General features: G+C 40.8%; 1 protein-coding gene across 3 annotated transcripts in view; it reads left to right on the top strand.

The window, feature by feature from the left end:
• LOC111043246 (paired amphipathic helix protein Sin3b) overlaps nucleotides 1-19,383 on the top strand; it is a 110,309-nt gene that overhangs the window by 40,768 nt on the left and 50,158 nt on the right. For 2 of the 3 annotated variants that reach the window (XM_022328150.2, XM_022328151.2), the window contains exons 10-13: nucleotides 1,307-1,511; nucleotides 2,518-2,690; nucleotides 7,034-7,319; nucleotides 10,774-10,988. In XM_022328150.2, the coding sequence (XP_022183842.2) occupies nucleotides 1,307-1,511; nucleotides 2,518-2,690; nucleotides 7,034-7,319; nucleotides 10,774-10,988 (879 nt within the window). The remainder of the gene's footprint in view (nucleotides 1-1,306; nucleotides 1,512-2,517; nucleotides 2,691-7,033; nucleotides 7,320-10,773; nucleotides 10,989-19,383) is intronic. The other variant, XM_039442805.1, reaches the window with a different exon arrangement.

Genomic DNA, 19,383 nt, shown 5'->3' with positions numbered 1-19,383 from the left:
TGAGCGTCTGAAGTTTGAATTTTTGGGACTGAACATTTCAAATTCGGTAAGAGATAAATCCTTGAGATTTAGAGGATGGATTCTTCATGGTATTGTTGATCTAGTAAAACAAAAAAAATCTGAAAATATCAATTTTTGAAAAAGTTATTCAATTTACCAAAAATAGCTCAACTAAAAGTTATTTTTAGTAAATTGGATAACCATCTTAAAATTGATATTTTCAGAATTTTTTGGTTTTACTAGATCAACAATACCATGAAGAATCTATCCTCTAAATATTATGGATTTATCTCTTACCGAATTTGAAATGTTCTGTCCCAAAAATTCAAACTTCAGGCGCTCATATCTCAAAAAGTAATGATCAGAAAAAAATGTTTTCCTGGGAAAACTTTTTCATTTTGTTAGCTTGATGATTTAAAAATCTAAAATAACTTGGAAAAATATCACGAGTATAAAGTTTATTTTTACCAAAATTTTCTGTAAACATCAAAAAGAATCTGAGCTATATGTAGCACTGCTACATATAGCTCTGCTAACAGAGCTAGATGTAGCTGCTCTGTCCTTGAAGGAAGGCTGCCGCAGCTGTTTACTGCTGTTTGCAGTTGTTTAGTGCCTAGTCTGGGAAAAAGAAAAATATATTGGATAATTTTGTCTCTATTCCAGTCAAATTCAGAATCGATAATAAATGCTCGCAATGCGCAGTAACCTACTAGCACTCTGACAACAAATGAGTACAGTATATCTGGTGTAAACCCAGCAGTCACTAAACAGCTGCAAACAGCAGTAAACAGCTGCGGCAGCCTTCCTTCAAGGACAGAGCAGCTACATCTAGCTCTGCTATAAACAAAAATTGACATGTAGCAGAGCTACATATAGCTCTGCTAGATAAAATTAGTGTTAAATATACTTATAGCAGAGCTACATCTAGCAGAGCTATATGTAGCTCAAATTTTATATAGCTCTCCAGCTACATAGTGTAAACGTAGCTTCAAATAAAAATAATAAGAAATTGTCAAAAATCACAGATTTATTGATTCTTAGAAAGACCGGTTTCGGTTGTTACACCATTGTCAATCTCTGATAAACTAAAAGTAAATACAAGAGCTGCAGAATTGTATTTAGTTTTAGTTTATCAGAGATTGACAATGGTGTAACAACCGAAACCGGTCTTTCTAAGTATCAATAAATCTGTGGTTTTTGACAATTTCTTAGTATTTTTTTATATCAACTTATTTTCTTACAATATCAACTTCTCAACTACACAAAAAATAAATAAATAACCAATGTTTTTATGTTGATTGTTTAGCAGAGTAAGGTTATGAGTGCCGATCATCCTCCTCCACCAAGGAGTGCTAAGCCGTTGGGTCTGAAGATGTCCGCCCCGTTTCCGAGCACTAGTTCCACTCCGTCCCCGAGCAGTGCTGGTCCCTCTGGACCCAAGTTCAGTGCGCAGAGTAGCAGTCATGCCAATAGCGCTCCGGGACCTTCAGGCCTCTCCAATCAAGGCCCAGGTCTGTATCCAAGTCATACAAATTCATTTTTCTTGATTTTTTAGTGTGTAATTGGTGTGAAAACAAAAGAAAGTGGTTGTTCCGGTTTTTAATAAACAGCAAAAAATTATCTATTTGATATGAATATTGAAATGTGAAACGGTGCGAAGCGGAAAGTATATATAATTGAGCTAAAGGAAAGATTACAACTATAACCAACAATCAAGATTTTTGATTATAATAATCAATAATAAGGTCTACACGCTTGCTGATGTGTGGTCGTTCAGGTTCTTGAAATAAAAACAAATTATTTTGTAAAATTATAGGTCTGGAAAAAGAATGTACAATGAACTATATTATCTTAACTTTACCTTGAAATTGTCCCTTGGCCTGATCCTCAAAGGTCCAACTTTAAATAAATAAAAATATATTAAAAAAATTAATTACTTATTAAATTTGAGAATATTGATACTGATGGGCACGCATCATAAAAAAATATTGAAACCCTACCTTATAGAAATAAACACGTTCAGACATCTGTGTAATGCATGGAATGAATAATCCATTTGTCAGCTGATTGATTATGAATAATTCTATAGTCTGATTGATCCTATCTTCAAAGTAGATGATATATATATAGTGATATCAGAGTATTGAGGAATTCCTTTTCTCTTGATATTTATCCTTAAAATGCAAAATTTCAAAAAAACCTTGTGTATACATCGACGCGCAGTTGAAAAAGGAATATTCCTGCCAAATCTCATCGAATTCTATCAACGCGTTTGGCCGTAATCGCGTTTCATACAGAGAGACAAAAGCAAATCGAGTTGAAACATAGACCTTACTACGTTCGGTCAATTATTATATTTTTTATGTTTCCTGGACATAAGGAGATTGCATTTTACAACACCACACTTTCCCAGGTGCTAATCACAGGTTCCTGCTAGCTATATTAGTTTTGTTATAATTGAATATTTGTGTATATATATTTTAAATATTTTGCAATTATCGATTGGTTTGTTTTCAGCTCCCATGAAAAGGTCGCCGTCTTCATTCGCCGGCCCATCGGGTCTGCAGCAAATGCACCATCAGTCTCAACCAAAGAAGCAAAAGTTGAGTGCAGTCAGCTCAAGCCGCGAAGTTCCCGCATCTGATGCTGGGAAGTATGGAGCTCTTTCTGATTATGCATTCTTCGACAAAGTAAGATTTCAAAACTATTCCCATTTCCAAGGTATCAAGGTAAAACTATCATATTATATAGAACTTAGATTACATCCAGATAGTTTTCATGTAAGTAGATTGACTTTTTGTGTAGTTGAGAAGTTGATATTGTGGTAATTATTCATATTGAATGAAAAAGACTAAGGGCCGTTTCCAAGCTCGGGATCTATAAGTTCTGGACTTACAGAGTCCAGGACTAAAATAAGCTCTCGGGTCTAAATCAACTTTCTGAGTCACGGGTTTATGTTCTAAACTCCGTGGTCTATTGAGTTCTCGACTTATTTGAGTCCAGGACTTTAACGCAGTAAACATGAGGGAAATTCTCAATATTTTGCTGTTGTATTGTTGGCATTAGGCCTATAGCAAAACAGCTGATTGCAGCGGGATAATTCAAAAGCTCTCCAAACTGTTTTGTCACAATTAATTTGTGAAAATACGTTTCAATTTCTTTGTATTGTGTAGATCTATAAATTCAAGCAAAACCTAACCTTTTGAAATATGAATAAAAAATAAGGATTTCATTTTACGTTATGCTATTATTTATCATTGATCCTTGCCATTGATTTTGGAATAAAAAATTTTGTATGTTTTGAAAAAAAACTGGAATAATAATTTATTATTGTTATGTTGAATATGCCTTTGATTAATAATATTCACATTGGGAGATGTGATGATGGCCATTCCAAGGCAATCCTTGTATTATTTTCCTTGGACATTTTTAGGTTATGTCACAGTCGTAAAATGAGGTTAGTTTTTTACGCATATTTCTGATACAATTTTATTCCAAAATGAAATTGCAAACTATAAATTATGAATTTAGATGGACTAATCCAAATAATTTAGGTATTCCATGATATCTATTTGGCTTTTTATCTACTCCAAAACAATAACTGAATTGTGTTTGCTCAGTTAAGTCTAGAACTTGAATTTAAACCCTACCCCAGTCGAGGGTTTGAAATCACGCTGTTTTAAGTCCTGGACTTAACGATTTTTAATAAATCCTTGACTCGGAAAGAGGCGAGAATCTAATTTAAGTCCTGGACTTATAAGACCTTCACTCAGTAAGCGAAATTATAAACTCCAGGATCTAATATGATCTCTAAACTCCAGAGTCTATTTAAGTCCTCAACTACGTTAACGCTCTGACTCGGAAAGCCAATTTTCTGACTCCAGAGTTTAAAGCCAGTTAAAGTCTAGACCTTAGCTAAATCCCGAGCTCGGAAACCGGCCCTAAGAAATTGTCAAAAAACCACAGATTTATTGATACTTAGAAAGACCGATTTCGGTTATTACACCATTGTCAATCTCTGATAAACTTAAACTTAGGTTTTTTGACAATTTCTTAGTCTTTTTCATTCAATAAGTAGATTTATCTTGAGGTGCGTGCAGACTTATGCGCCACGAGCACGCGCATTTCAAATCTCATATTAAATCTACGCTTCGCTGGTGTGAAATGGAAAGACTGATTAACATTGGGAGATAGGACGGCAAAGCTACACTAGTTTTGTGTAGAGAACTTACGGCGTGTGTTCGTGGCGCATACCTCTGTTCGCAGTTTTACATAGTACCTGAATAATCTTCTGAAACTTGTACTGAACAATCTACGCATTAAATACGAGTTTAGAATTGTCAGCTCTTAGGGAAAACAACCACACTGAAAGCGGAGCGTGGCGTGGTGTTAAGGAGCGTAATGAACAATATCATGTTAAGTAATGAGCTGCAAAACACTGGAAGCGTCTACTCGCGGAGCGGAGCGTGGCGTCAAATTTTGGAACAAGCTGGTTTGTTTTTTGGAGCGTCTACAAGCGGAGCGTCAAAGTGCGAGTGCCCTACTAATGTACATACTAGTAACCTACTCTTGTACATAATAATTGACTTGTTCTACTAAATTTTCTACTACCATCTAGTTCATTAAATTTAATGTTTGTCCGAATTCCCTTGTGATATCTATTATTTGATTATTCAAAAGAGAACATTCATCTATTGCACTTTGAAATCAAAAGTAAGGCTATTCTTATCCATTTCATTCAAATTTCTATGAAATATGGTTACTTTAGTGTTATTTATTTGTTTACAATAAAAATGACACTTATGTAATAACATTGGTAGATAAAATAATAAGGTAGTCCTTGTGCTATTTTTCTTCCAACAGTATAGGTGACAAAGTCCAAGATAAGGTTAGAACTTCACGTGTACAAATTTTATAAAATTTTAGTCCAAAATAAACATGAAAACTATAAATTTTGAATTTAGATGGCTTGAATTGATAAATTTATTAGAAATATTCCACTCAATTACCATTTGTAATAAATAATATTGAGTTATTTTTTAAAAATTTGGAACCATTGAGGAAACACAAACTTTTAAACTTTGTAATTAATTTTTAAATACAAGTTTTTCTTCAGCAGATATTGGATTCCTCCAATTAGTGTCTTGTTTTTCCAAATCAGGCTTCACTCTTGTTAAAATGTAATCAAAGGTTGAAGTTGACATTCGCATGTACTTGAAAAATTGGGACAAATGTTCCCTCAAAACATTAAACAGATGGTGATATTGGCCAAATAGTCTATGATTCCAGTTAATATCATTAACCCACTCTGTCCTAGCAGGCTTAGCTAAAATCCAATACTTTAAGTAATTGTTTTCACAAAGTAATGTCCGTGCAAACTTGGACAACGCCATTTTCTAGGCCCTTGACGCTTGACGCTCAGACGCCTCCTGATGTGTGTATCATGAACGCTCTGACCACGCCACGCCACGCTCCGCTCTAGAACGCCTCGCCACGCTCCGCTCCGTTCCGCTCCGCTTTCAGTGTGGTTGTACCCTTAGATTAGCGCCAATTCGATGAACAATTCCCAAGAATCGTAGGCTAAAAACAACTGCTAGGCAGCCAAACCTTACTTGGTCAAGTTGTTTCTTTAGAATCGTTTGCAAGTAATAGCCCTTTAAGATTAATTTTAATGAAGATTAGTTTCAATGTATTGTTTCTAAAGCTGGATTCACACAACAGTGAAAGCATGATTTCCATGAGTTCTAATTGGACTATTCACACTCAGCCCGGCCGACCGAGTATGAATAATACCATTAGATCGTATGGGAATTATATTTTCACTGTCACTGTTGTGTACGAATCTAGATTTATTGAATTTGCTTTGAATTGAATTTGGTGGATTTATGAATGAAATTTATCAATAGGATTTAATCATGGATAATCAAAGAAACCTGCTCAATAAATAACTTGTTGATTAATATAATAAATACTATCATATTATTCAGTCAAAACATGGTATTTCAACTATATAATCATCACACATTCAAGTAGAGTTCGTCTCTTTTGAGTGATTTTGATATCTATGTAGTTGAATGAAATGTATCAATGAATTAATTATGGATAATCAGAGACACCTGCTAAATAAATTTTATTTATTAATTCTTATGGCTTTCATCGGCAGAGAGATCCTTTCGGATGTTCTGCCATGCCCTATTACCCAATGTCATTTCCTATCAACACTCAAGTTTATAGGTTATGTATTGGGTTCTTCATTTTTCTCACTAAAAATTTGCAATACATATTATCTCACAATAAATATTATCAATACTATTATAAAATTCAGTCAAAACATGGTATTTCATCAACTATATGTTTCAAAAAGAATGACCAATTTTAAACAGTTATATTTATTTTAAAAAATTATGTTCACAAACCAATTTTACATCAAATTACTCACAGAAGTATCAAGTCATTATAAGTGTTCTATGTGATTTGAGGCTCGGACGACATCTAGACGGTAGCCAAATTCATCCCAGACTGCTCGCAAGATGTCTGTCTTCTCGGACTGCAGCTACTGCATCAGTTATCCTTGTTTTTAGCTCATCAATATCAAGTGCTAAGGGAGGAACAAAAACTCGATCATTAACGTTGTTCCTCCCTTAGCACTTGCTGGTATTGAGGAGCTGAAAACCATGATAACTGATGCAGTAGCTACAATCCGAGAAGAAATCTTGCGAACAGTCTGGGATGAATTTGGCTACCGTCTAGATGTCGTCCGAGCCTCAAATCACATAGAACACTTATAATGACTTGATACTTCTGTGAGTAATTTGATGTAAAGTTGGTTTGTGTACACCAATTTTTATAAATAAATATAACTGTTTGAAATTGGGTCATTCTTTATGAAACACCCGGTATAATCACATTTTCATGTAGACGTTCTATTTTTATTTAGATTGATTATAAAAATGTAGCAGTAATTTTTAATTAGTATTTGCTTTTGTGCGAACTTCAACATGGAATGGACATTAACATTGTTTTGTTGTTGCAGGTTCACAAATCCTTGCGCAACATTGACATTTACGAGAACTTCTTACGATGTCTCGTTCTGTTCAATGAGAACATGATATCTCGCGCGGAACTGTTGAGTCTTGTGTCTCCGTTCCTGTGTCGCAGTCCGGATCTATTGCAATGGTTCAAATGCTTCATTGGCGAAACCGGATCCACCTCCAATCCATCCCAGTCTGGCAATGACTATTCGCTCGATAGTCACAACTCTATGATGTCTTCTGTTAATCGCCAGGACAGACCTCCCGGTGAATTCGCTATGGAGATCGGTTAGTTCTCTTTTACTTTTGTGGTCAAATATTTAACAATGTGCAGGTTAGAAATATAAGAATAAAGTACAGTGACACAGGTATTTATCAATATGCGGGTTAGGAATCCTATTAAACGAGCAATTTCTGTTTATATGTCACCGGATCTCGAAAACGATTCTCACGAAATTTGGAACATAGTAGGTTTTATGCTATAAAATTCTATTGCACTATTTTTTATAGTGAGGTCCACGTTATAATGGCAGAGGAGAAAGATAGGAGAACAACGTTGCCGAACCTCTGTCTTGTCAATGCCTTCTATAGACGGTAGTTGATACAGGTTTATTAATGTAATATTAACTGTTCATTCTCGTTTGAAATATTCAATTATATTTTATTAAGCAAGAAATTGTATTTTTCTATAGTTTTCATAATGAATTTTCATAATTAAGATGAAATATTTTGTGATATTTAGTTTTTAATTTATTGTGATACATTCTTTGATTTATTTAGAGTAGGCCTATTACGTGAACCTTAAAAATTAAAAATTTTCAAATAATTATTCCTGGACAAAAAATTAAGTGACGAACCTGTGTGTGATTACATAACCTTAACTTTTAGACAACATTAACATGATATCACAATTTTTGGAGATAGTACAGGCTCAGCCTAGTTTTTCCTCCAATGTCTTAATAAATTATATATTCTCTAATATAAAATATTCTTCCTTTTTATTTTGTTGATTAATTATACATTGTTAGAAGACGATGTGACAACAGTGCAAAGCGAGAAAGAGATAGCGCTATCCGGTTTGTTGAATGATAGACAAGGATAGCAATACCATTGCTAATCAAACACTGCCATTATATCGTGAACCTCACTATAGTATGTTGAAACCCCCCTTCCATCGCTCGTTTCTCTTCCCGAAACGCTCGCGTCTCTTCTTGGGCGTCCGCTCGGTGGACGTGCAAACGCCTTCCTTGGAGACGTACACCAGTGGGAACCACGAGTATTTATCCAGACTTTTAGACAAACTAGAGGATACGTCGGAGCCTTAACCGGCCCAAGTACCGCCGGAACTGCAGCAGTGCCACGTCTGGGTTGACTTAGTACCTGTTGCACAACAGTCGGTTAAATTTTAACCGTGATTAATTCCACGAGAACCAATCAGAGAAGCCGCCTTTTCAAAAACGCCTTCTCTGATTGGTTCTCGTCAAATTAATCACAGTTGAAATTTAACCGGCTGTTGTTCAACCGGGTCTGAATGTTTTAATGGGTGGTTCCACTGCGACGCAGGCTAAACTACTCTGATACTTGCCTACCGATTTACAGTGCCGTTAGATAGTAGCTCGTGCCCTGCGTCTCACGGTATATGCGCATAGCAATTTACCACTTGGGGCCGGTTTCTGAGCTCGGGATTTAGCTAAGTCCTCGACTTTAAACAGCTGGAGTCAGAAAATTGACTATCCGAAATGGGGCGTAGTCGCAGTCAATGTCATAGTCACGTTTGAATTAAATTTCGAAAAACTAGAAAATTGAACACAAAATAAAATAAAGAGAAAATAGTGTAAAGTTTCAGCTATTTTGAATTATTTAGGAAATGTCTGATTTCGTCAAGGAAAAACGTTTCCAATTACTACTTCCGACTACTGTTATAAAAGATGCGACTACGCCCCGTTTTAGAAAGCCAATTTTCTGACTCCAGCTGTTTAAAGTCTAGGACTTAGCTAAATCCCGAGCTCGGAAACCGGCCCTTAGAGGTGTGGGATGAGAGTGTGGGTTGCAGCCAAACTGACTGTATCACTTCTGAAGAGAAATATTTTTTCAGTGCGGAAAATTATATTTTTACATTTTTTGGGAGTATTGTTCTCCGTATTCGTAAATCTCACAGTCTGCTATCAATCAATCATTGTTTCATCTATTTTCAGCTATGAAAAGATATTTTTTCAATTGATCGAATTGTTCTCAAGCTTCTATTTCAAGTAACTTGGTAGGTTGGATAAGTTGCTCTACATACAATTTCCAAGCTTCTGCATTGGCAACAATGAATAATTTCTCATTGGCAACAGAACTATTGATACTCTTCAATTTCACTTTCCATCACGAACTGCTTGTTTCGTACACTTTTTCCATACTTTAAATACGCCATAGCAGTCTAAATTTGCTTGATTATGTAGTGTTACATGACGAAAATGAAACTAAACTAAACATTTTATAAATAATAGCTATTAGCTTCTTAGGAAGTGACAACTAGTGTTGAAGATGGACATGGCGTCCGAAAGCGCTCCACACAGAGTAAAAAGCTAACAGCTATCATTCAACCTTTCAGTTGTGTTGTGTATGATGTTGTGATACTTTTCCATAATGAAAACACAAGTTGATATTGTCAAACACTTTTATTATTATACAATACTACCGGATGTTTGAAAAAGAACTCCCTAGTTTTAATGTGTCATAGAATATTTAAAAAGTGATATACACTATTCTAGTTTGTGGTGTTTGATTCAGAAAGTGTCTAAGTTTTGCCCCCCTGCAGTTTTGTGTTTTTCCAACACGATGGGCGCCATCCTCCTCATTACAGTAGCCATGTGCGCGCGGTTCACGTTATAATGGCAGTGGATAAAGATAGAAGAATAGCGATGCCGATTCTCTGCATTAATTAATTATATTTCTACACTGTCAAAAACATAATTGGCATCGTTGTGGACCTAGAAAAGGATAGTACCACCGTCTTTGTCAAATGATAGACAAGGATAGCAAAACCAAAGTTTAACAAATACTGTCATTATAACGTGGACCTCACTATAGACACTCGCTTGCCGGGAAGGTGGATAGAGAGAGCTGGCCCAATCTCTTGGCCACCACGAAGCCCGGACTAAACCCCTCTGGACTTTTTCTTTTGTGTACACATAAAAATGTTGTGAAGAGTGAAAAAATCCGGGACATAGACCATTCACGGGAAAGAATCGTCACGGCGGTTGGGACAGTTACACCTGATATGTTGGTGAATACATGGCGAGAACTTGAATATCGTCTCGACGTGTGCAGGGCAACAAATGGATCCCAGGTTGAAGTGTACTGATGTTAAACAAAACTTGAAGGTTCTCTCTTTCATTGATGTAGTTTTTCATTAATTTACACATTGAATTTATGCCTAAAACTAGGGAGTTCTTATTCAAACCACCCTTAGTGGTTGAGCTATCATTCATAAAATTTAATTTAGACTGCTATGTTGCTAATACACCATCCCAGGTTGAAGCGTACTGATGTTAAACAAAACTTGAAGGTTCTCTCTTTCATTGTATGTACTCGTTGATGTAGTTTTTCATTAATTTACACATTAAATTTATGCCTAAAACTAGGGAGTTCTTATTCAAACCACCCTTAGTGGTTGAGCTATCATTCATAAAATTTAGACTGCTATGTTGTATTAGTATTGAAAAATGATTGTATTTAGAAATGAAATTTTTTACAGATTTCTCTACTTGCAAACGTCTTGGCGCCAGCTACTGCGCTGTTCCAAAGGATTACGTTCATCCCAAATGTAGTGGAAGATCTCAGCTCTGCAGAGAAGTATTGAATGATTCGTGGGTATCCTTCCCATCTTGGTCTGAGGAGTCCACTTTCGTTACATCAAGGAAGACACAGTTTGAAGAGTACATCTATCGTTGCGAGGATGAGAGATTCGAGGTAGAGTTCTAGTCACAACAATTATTATGTTTTCATTCCGCTTTAAAAAGTTGGGTAAAAGAAAGGAGACGGGGCCACGCTAACTGTGCTCTGGGCTATTGTTCCAAAAAGGTGCATCCTCTAACTCTCGACTAGCATACTTCATTGTCCTCTGATTCCGCTTCATTGCTCTCATCAGTGGCCCCGTGTGCTTTCTTGAAGGCAATTCTAGCTGGTAGCACCAACTTATCTATTACTTTGCACCTTACATCTGTTACTTGTATTTTCTGCAATTATTGAATGTAAATCAGTGATCAAGCACTTGTATTTATTGTATTATTCCCAATGGTTCATTTGATGAAACTCAACTTGCTCACAAGCTGTATACAGACTAACTTGAGTTACATACAATTCGATACTTATTGAATGTACGATTTTTGTCGTCCTTTCAAATTCTATTAGATTGAACACAACTTGGCAAACATATGATGTGTATCATGTGTTTGTCAAGTCCCATTCAATCTCGTAGAATTTATAAGGACGGCCAACAAATGTACGTCCAAAAATCGACGTGGGCTTTACACACCACGTACGTTTGACTAAATTTGTACTTATCTTCGATAGTAATGTGTGTGTTTATCCAATCACTGTATGCTACCACTGGTTTACAGCTGAAAGTGCCTTCAAGTAACCACACTGGTCCTCCAATATATTGCTCGGAGTGGAAACCTTAACAATAGACCACGAAAATGTCGAAATTCAATAACAATAGGTGACCACTGAAGGGTCTCTAGAACTTCTTCCTGTCCATCCATTGTTTTCGGCGGCCCTGTCTCATTTCTCTAACACAAAATGTTAATTAAACTTTTTTAATTAGATTGGATAATAAACAACTTTCATGATAATGCACCAGCTTGAATCTGATCAGCTTTGTTCAAGTTCATAGCTGCTTTATACTGTGGTGTCACTATACATTTTTAATTTTATTTTAACCAAATCAATCCAATGAATTGTTTTTCCAAAACAAATTAAAGCTGGCACAGAGGTTCCCAAAAAATATGCATACACTCTTCGACGGTAAATATCTTGGTAACGCACTAGCGAACCGTTTTAGACCGCCTAGGTAGCTTGAGCGACGTCTTTTGAAAGACGTATCACTTGATGTTAACTAATCTTTCCATTTCAAAACGACGTAGAATCGCTTCGCTGACGCTCCATAATACAAAAATGAAAATGAAATTTATTCTCCCTTTTACATAACAAAAATGTTTTACAAAGAATCTCGCTCTTAGAATTATTTTCATTTTAATTGCATAATACACGTCGAATGTTCTTGCGCTTCGAGCTAAACGATGACACTCGACCACAGTTCAAACTGTGATCAAAACAAGAAGAATTAGAAAATATATTTCGGTGTGAACTGTTCATAGCTTGAGTATCGTTCTACTGTTCGTGCTAAATCGCCCCAAGACGTCGCTTGAAGCCTGGTTTTCATCAGTAGAGTTAGTAGTAGAGCTCCCTGGGCAAGTACTAACTATCTCGTGAACTCTCCCAATGAAAACGTTCATGGTAGAGTACTAGTTTTTAGTAGAGTGGTATAACACCGTGGGATTGTACTCTACCACTTGCCTTCCTCCACCACTGCTTGTCACTCTACTCTACCACTACTATGCTAATGAAAACCGTCTCGAGTTAGTAGAGTAGAGTTGTGCGGTAGGCTATCAAGTTTAAAAAGTATTAATTCATATTCAAGATTAGATCAAGTATTAATTCAGGTATCAAGCTATCTATTAAAAAGTATTAATTTATTATAATTTATTAAAGTGTTAATAAGTGTTTTAAGTGTTAATTTATTAAAAGTATTGACATTTTAAGGTTATAGTGAGGTCCACGTTATAATGACAGTATTTGATCAACTTTGGTTTTGCTATCCTTGCCTATCATTCAACAAAGCCGGTGGTACTATCCTTTTCTAGGTCCACAACGGTGCCAATTATGTTTTTGACAGTGTAGAAATATGATTAATTAATGCAGAGAATCGGCATCGCTATTCGTCTATCTTCATCCACTGTCATTATAACGTGGACCTCACTGTAGTGGAAGCCAGGCTTTAAGCTACGCTACGGCGGTCTGAAACAGTCTTAAACTCGCTTAAGCTTCGCTACGGTGGTCTAAAACGGCCTCAAAATTTATGGCAGTCTGAAACGTCCTTACAGTTTCCATGCCGGTTACTTATGCCACACTACTACCTTTTGACAAAACGTCCAACTACAATACCAAGTAATATTCGTAGCTGAAAATTTTTTTGTTCTGTTTACGTCCACTGTCAATTAGTGTATACATTATTATGAACCCATCTGTATAATTAATGCTTTTCGATTATCATTTATGTTAATAAATTGTTTGATTGTATGGTATGAGATGTTGTGGTATTTCTTCATAATTGAAAGAATAAGACGTTGATGTTGTTAATACCACTTTAATTTATTCGAAAATTAATTCATAATAGAGAACCAGGTTTCATGGTAATACCTACCACTGAATACCTGAACTGAACAGTTCTGAACAGTACAGCTGAAGATGTGGTAGGTATTACCATGGAACCTGGTTCTTTATTATGAATTAATTTTCGAATAAATTAAAGTTTCAGCTGAACTGTTCAGAACTGTTCAGTTCACAGAACTGTTCAGTTCAGCTGAAGATGTTGTAGGTATTACCATGAAACCTGGTTCTGTATTATGAATTAATTTTTGAATAAATTAGAGTGGTATTGACAATATCAACATTTATTTTTTCAGTTAATAAATTGGTCAAATTTTACGGCTTTATTCTATCACGTACACCCTGAGTAGCTTCAGAGGTGGGTGATTGATACCCAGGTGTTGCTCCTGGATGACTTCGCTCAGTCGTAATGTGGGCGGGGAAAGGAGGCAAGTCGAAGTTCTTCTTCCTTCTTCTTTGATCCTCAGCTGGCGTGAACAGCACCTCCTGGTGCTTCTGACGGCGTGAAGGTCGCTCTCTTCTCTGATGACACCACTTTGATGTAATTTTGTATTGGCCTTACGGCCTCGGTTCCGCTCCAGTGAAGTGGGAAGAGGAAGGATAGACAGGATAGGGACGGCAGACAACGGTCCGCTGTGCCCTGGGGAGAAGGAAGAATAGGGACGGCAGACAACGGTCCGCTGTGCCCTGAGGAGAAGGAAGAATAGGGACGGCAGACAACGGTCCGCTGTGCCCTGGGGAGAAGGAAGAATAGGGACGGCAGACAACGGTCCGCTGTGCCCTGAGGGGATGGAAAGAATAGGGACGGCAGACAACGGTCCGCTGTGCCCTGGGGAAAAGGAAGAATAGGGATGGCAGACAACGGTCCGCTGTGCCCTAGGGAGATGGGAGGACAGGGACGGCAGACAACGGTCCGCTGTGCCCTGGGGGAATGGAAGGTCAGGGACGGCAGACAACGGTCCGCTGTGCCCTGGGGAAATGGAAGGTCAGGGACGGCAGACAACGGTCCGCTGTGCCCTGGGGAAATGGGAGGACAGGGACGGCAGACAACGGTCGCTGTGCCCTGGGAGATGGGAGGTCAGGGACGGCAGACAACGGTCCGCTGTGCCCTAGGAAGATGGGAGGTCAGGGACGGCAGACAACGGTCCGCTGTGCCCTGGGAAAAGAAGAATAGGAGGTCAGGGACGGCAGACAACGGTCCGCTGTGCCCTGGGAGATGGGAGGTCAGGGACGGCAGACAACGGTCCGCTGTGCCCTGGGGAAAAGGAAGAATAGGAGGTCAGGGACGGCAGACAACGGTCCGCTGTGCCCTAGGGAGATGGGAGGTCAGGGACGGCAGACAACGGTCCGCTGTGCCCTAGGAAGGTGGGAGGTCAGGGACGGCAGACAACGGTCCGCTGTGCCCTTGGGAGATGGGAGGTCAGGGACGGCAGACAACGGTCCGCTGTGCCCTGGGGAAAAGGAAGAATAGGAGGTCAGGGACGGCAGACAACGGTCCGCTGTGCCCTAGGAAGGTGGGAGGTCAGGGACGGCAGACAACGGTCCGCTGTGCCCTTGGGAGATGGGAGGTCAGGGACGGCAGACAACGGTCCGCTGTGCCCTGGGGAAAAGGAAGAATAGGAGGTCAGGGACGGCAGACAACGGTCCGCTGTGCCCTAGGGAGATGGGAGGTCAGGGACGTACGGCAGCCAACGGGCCGCTGTACAAGGAGCAGGAAGGTTGTGAGCGGAAAGCTGTGGTCTGGGGCTCGTCCGGCCTTTAAATACTCCCCCAAAGTGGAGGGGATGGAGTTGAGCCGCCGCCAGAGGCGGTGGAAAACGTCTCGATGCGCGGGAGATGGTGCGCCATCGGTACCTCCCTTATCTCCGCGGTCGGCTAGCATCGCTGATAGCCGAGCGTCTTTCAATAATATTATTTATTATTTTCTCGTCACAATTTTACTTTGTGACACCCCACTCCTACTTGGGGGGGGGGGGTGTTCGGAGCCCTCTATGGCACCACCTTAAAAGGCGTGAGCCATCTAGGCATCACCTTAAGAGGTGTACACCTCTCAGGCATCACCTTTAGAGGTGTATGACACTTGCTATGAGCTTCATCTATACCTGGTCCACAGGTACATATTTACATCGTCCATTTGATAATCGGACTTTTATGCGTGGCTTGCCGGCCCGTTTGCGCTTGCCTGATGTTGTGTTGCGGTGGCACAGCACTGGATCCATATTTCGAGAGGGGCCTGGTCTGGGTTCCTGGGACGGTGGGACTACTTCATTGGTAGTTGAAGACTGCGTTTGCTCTTCCATATCCATTTCAGTTGTGGAGGGTATTGACTCCTCCACATCCATGACAGTAGGGGGTGGTATTGACTCTTCCACATCCCTCTCGGATTCACCACTTGTGTTGGTGGCTGGGGCATGAATCGTGGCCTGGTGTTCAGAGTCAGTCATCTCATTCCTGTGATCCATCACTATGTTGCCCCAGGATGCTTGCCTTGGAACATATGACACCTCTGCTTCGCTATCAATCAAGGCATTGGGTTCGACTCTGTTCAAACCATCCTGCTTGAACATCCTTCTGTCGTGATCCTTGTTGTCCTGAGATTCGGATTGTACAGCTGATATTGTTGGGACTGCTGTTGTCTTAGTCCCCAATAAGAGAGATCGCGACATTATTAGCGGACTTGTAGGATTCAGTTGGGGAGGATCCCACTCTACCTCTCTTGTGAATGTGTGAATATTCACCCTGTTTTCACGCATAAATTCCATGCCTAATAGCAACTCTTGTCCAAGTCCATCCAGTATAGACGCCACTAGTGGAACTGTGATTTGTCCTATAGTGACATTAGTTGTCAGCTTCCCATTTAATGGGGTAGATCGTCCATCAGCTAATATTGCGTGGTGATGAGTTGGTACCTTCCTTATCATCCCTATTTTTTGGAGAACTTCATAAACCTCATTACTCATATAATTAGCTTCAGCGCCACTATCTAGCAATGCCCGACACTTTTTACCTCCGATTGTCACAGTAATGAATAGTCTGTTGTCCCTTGATGACTCTTCAATCACAGGAATCCTGTGTGCCGTTCGCATCACTGCTGTCTTGTTCGGAGTTTTATTCTCCTTCTGCACATCACAGACACATATCAGTGCTCTCTTTCCGCTCCTTTTACATGGTGAGATATCGGGACAGTGTGATCTCCAGTGCCCTGGTCTCTTGTATTGCCCACACATGGGTTCAGACTCACTAAGAGATGGTCTGTTACTAGTAGGGGTTATAACTGTCTCAACCTTGAGCCTTGTAATCTTTTTCGTGTCCTCAATCATGTGAACTCTCGAATTCTGTCTATTCTGTTTCTCCTCTGCTTTTATTTGTTCATACTCCCTCGCGAATTTTTCCAATTCGTTGATACTATGAACATCTGATTGCCGAATATACAATTTGTATCGTGGGAGGAGATTCTTATACACTCTCTGTAATTTATTTTCGTCTGTGAACCTCCTCGACGCCTCATGAGTGTCAGTACATCTTCGAGAAATTCGTCAAACAATTCACCTTCCCTTTGCTTCCTTGCCTGAATTAGATTCTCGAGGTCCTCCTCATAGGTAAGTGGGTAGTAGCGTGATCTGAAATCTGTCACAAAATTGTCCCATGATTTCCACTGGTCACGACGATTACGCATCCATAGAGTAGCTTTACCAACCAGTAATTCAGGCAGCGCGACTAGTAGCTGGTTGCCAGTGAGCCCATAGGCTTGTTGTAGCTCGTCTAGCCTTTCCAAGAAGCTGGGAGCATCTGACTGGCCGTCGAATGACAGTCTCCAGCTTCTTACTTTGTCACATACCACGCCTGGGTCCATGAGTGGGGTTTGTGTTACTGTTGGTTCTGAACCCAGCTTGGGCACCTGTCGCTGAGTGGTTCTTACTTCGTTGCCTCGTGCCCCACGTTGGGCGCCAATCTATCACGTACACCCTGAGTAGCTTCAGAGGTGGGTGATTGATACCCAGGTGTTGCTCCTGGATGACTTCGCTCAGTCGTAATGTGGGCGGGGAAAGGAGGCAAGTCGAAGTTCTTCTTCCTTCTTCTTTGATCCTCAGCTGGCGTGAACAGCACCTCCTGGTGCTTCTGACGGCGTGAAGGTCGCTCTCTTCTCTGATGACACCACTTTGATGTAATTTTGTATTGGCCTTACGGCCTCGGTTCCGCTCCAGTGAAGTGGGAAGAGGAAGGATAGACAGGATAGGGACGGCAGACAACGGTCCGCTGTGCCCTGGGGAGAAGGAAGAATAGGGACGGCAGACAACGGTCCGCTGTGCCCTGAGGAGAAGGAAGAATAGGGACGGCAGACAACGGTCCGCTGTGCCCTGGGGAAAAGGAAGAATAGGGACGGCAGACAACGGTCCGCTGTGCCCTGAGGGGATGGAAAGAATAGGGACGGCAGACAACGGTCCGCTGTGCCCTGGGGAAAAGGAAGAATAGGGATGGCAGACAACGGTCCGCTGTGCCCTAGGGAGATGGGAGGACAGGGACGGCAGACAACGGTCCGCTGTGCCCTGGGGGAATGGAAGGTCAGGGACGGCAGACAACGGTCCGCTGTGCCTGGGGAATGGAAGGTCAGGGACGGCAGACAACGGTCCGCTGTGCCCTGGGGAAATGGGAGGACAGGGACGGCAGACAACGGTCCGCTGTGCCCTTGGGAGATGGGAGGTCAGGGACGGCAGACAACGGTCCGCTGTGCCTAGGAAGATGGGAGGTCAGGGACGGCAGACAACGGTCCGCTGTGCCCTGGGGAAAAGGAAGAATAGGAGGTCAGGGACGGCAGACAACGGTCCGCTGTGCCCTTGGGAGATGGGAGGTCAGGGACGGCAGACAACGGTCCGCTGTGCCCTGGGGAAAAGGAAGAATAGGAGGTCAGGGACGGCAGACAACGGTCCGCTGTGCCCTAGGGAGATGGGAGGTCAGGGACGGCAGACAACGGTCCGCTGTGCCCTAGGAAGGTGGGAGGTCAGGGACGGCAGACAACGGTCCGCTGTGCCCTTGGAGATGGGAGGTCAGGGACGGCAGACAACGGTCCGCTGTGCCCTGGGGAAAAGGAAGAATAGGAGGTCAGGGACGGCAGACAACGGTCCGCTGTGCCCTAGGAAGGTGGGAGGTCAGGGACGGCAGACAACGGTCCGCTGTGCCCTGGGAGATGGGAGGTCAGGGACGGCAGACAACGGTCCGCTGTGCCCTGGGGAAAAGGAAGAATAGGAGGTCAGGGACGGCAGACAACGGTCCGCTGTGCCCTAGGGAGATGGGAGGTCAGGGACGTACGGCAGCCAACGGGCCGCTGTACAAGGAGCAGGAAGGTTGTGAGCGGAAAGCTGTGGTCTGGGGCTCGTCCGGCCTTTAAATACTCCCCCAAAGTGGAGGGGATGGAGTTGAGCCGCCGCCAGAGGCGGTGGAAAACGTCTCGATGCGCGGGAGATGGTGCGCCATCGGTACCTCCCTTATCTCCGCGGTCGGCTAGCATCGCTGATAGCCGAGCGTCTTTCAATAATATTATTTATTATTTTCTCGTCACAATTTTACTTTGTGACAATTCATTTATACAATAAGTACATTATCAAAATGATAGGGAGAGGAAAAATAAGGTAACCTTGTGCTATTCCTCTCCCAAATTTAGATAACACATGTTTCAAAACTAAACATAGAAGAAGTATTAGATGTTATGAATTTTCATAATTATGTATTGTCGTAAGTAGCCTACGTTTCAGTTCGAAATCATCCAGTATCTTCAGCTCGTATTCAAGAATGGAATGTAATTGAAATTGAAATGTGCCTTCCAAATTGGATTTTGATAGTAATCGAAATAATTCGTGTAGTAATAATAATTCATGAAAATATATCAAACTAGCCGTCAGGCTCGCTTCACTCGCCA

The sequence above is a fragment of the Nilaparvata lugens genome, chromosome X (genome assembly GCF_014356525.2).
Source record: "Nilaparvata lugens isolate BPH chromosome X, ASM1435652v1, whole genome shotgun sequence".
Lineage (NCBI taxonomy): Eukaryota > Metazoa > Arthropoda > Insecta > Hemiptera > Delphacidae > Nilaparvata > Nilaparvata lugens.
This window is presented reverse-complemented; position numbering and strand designations above follow the sequence as displayed.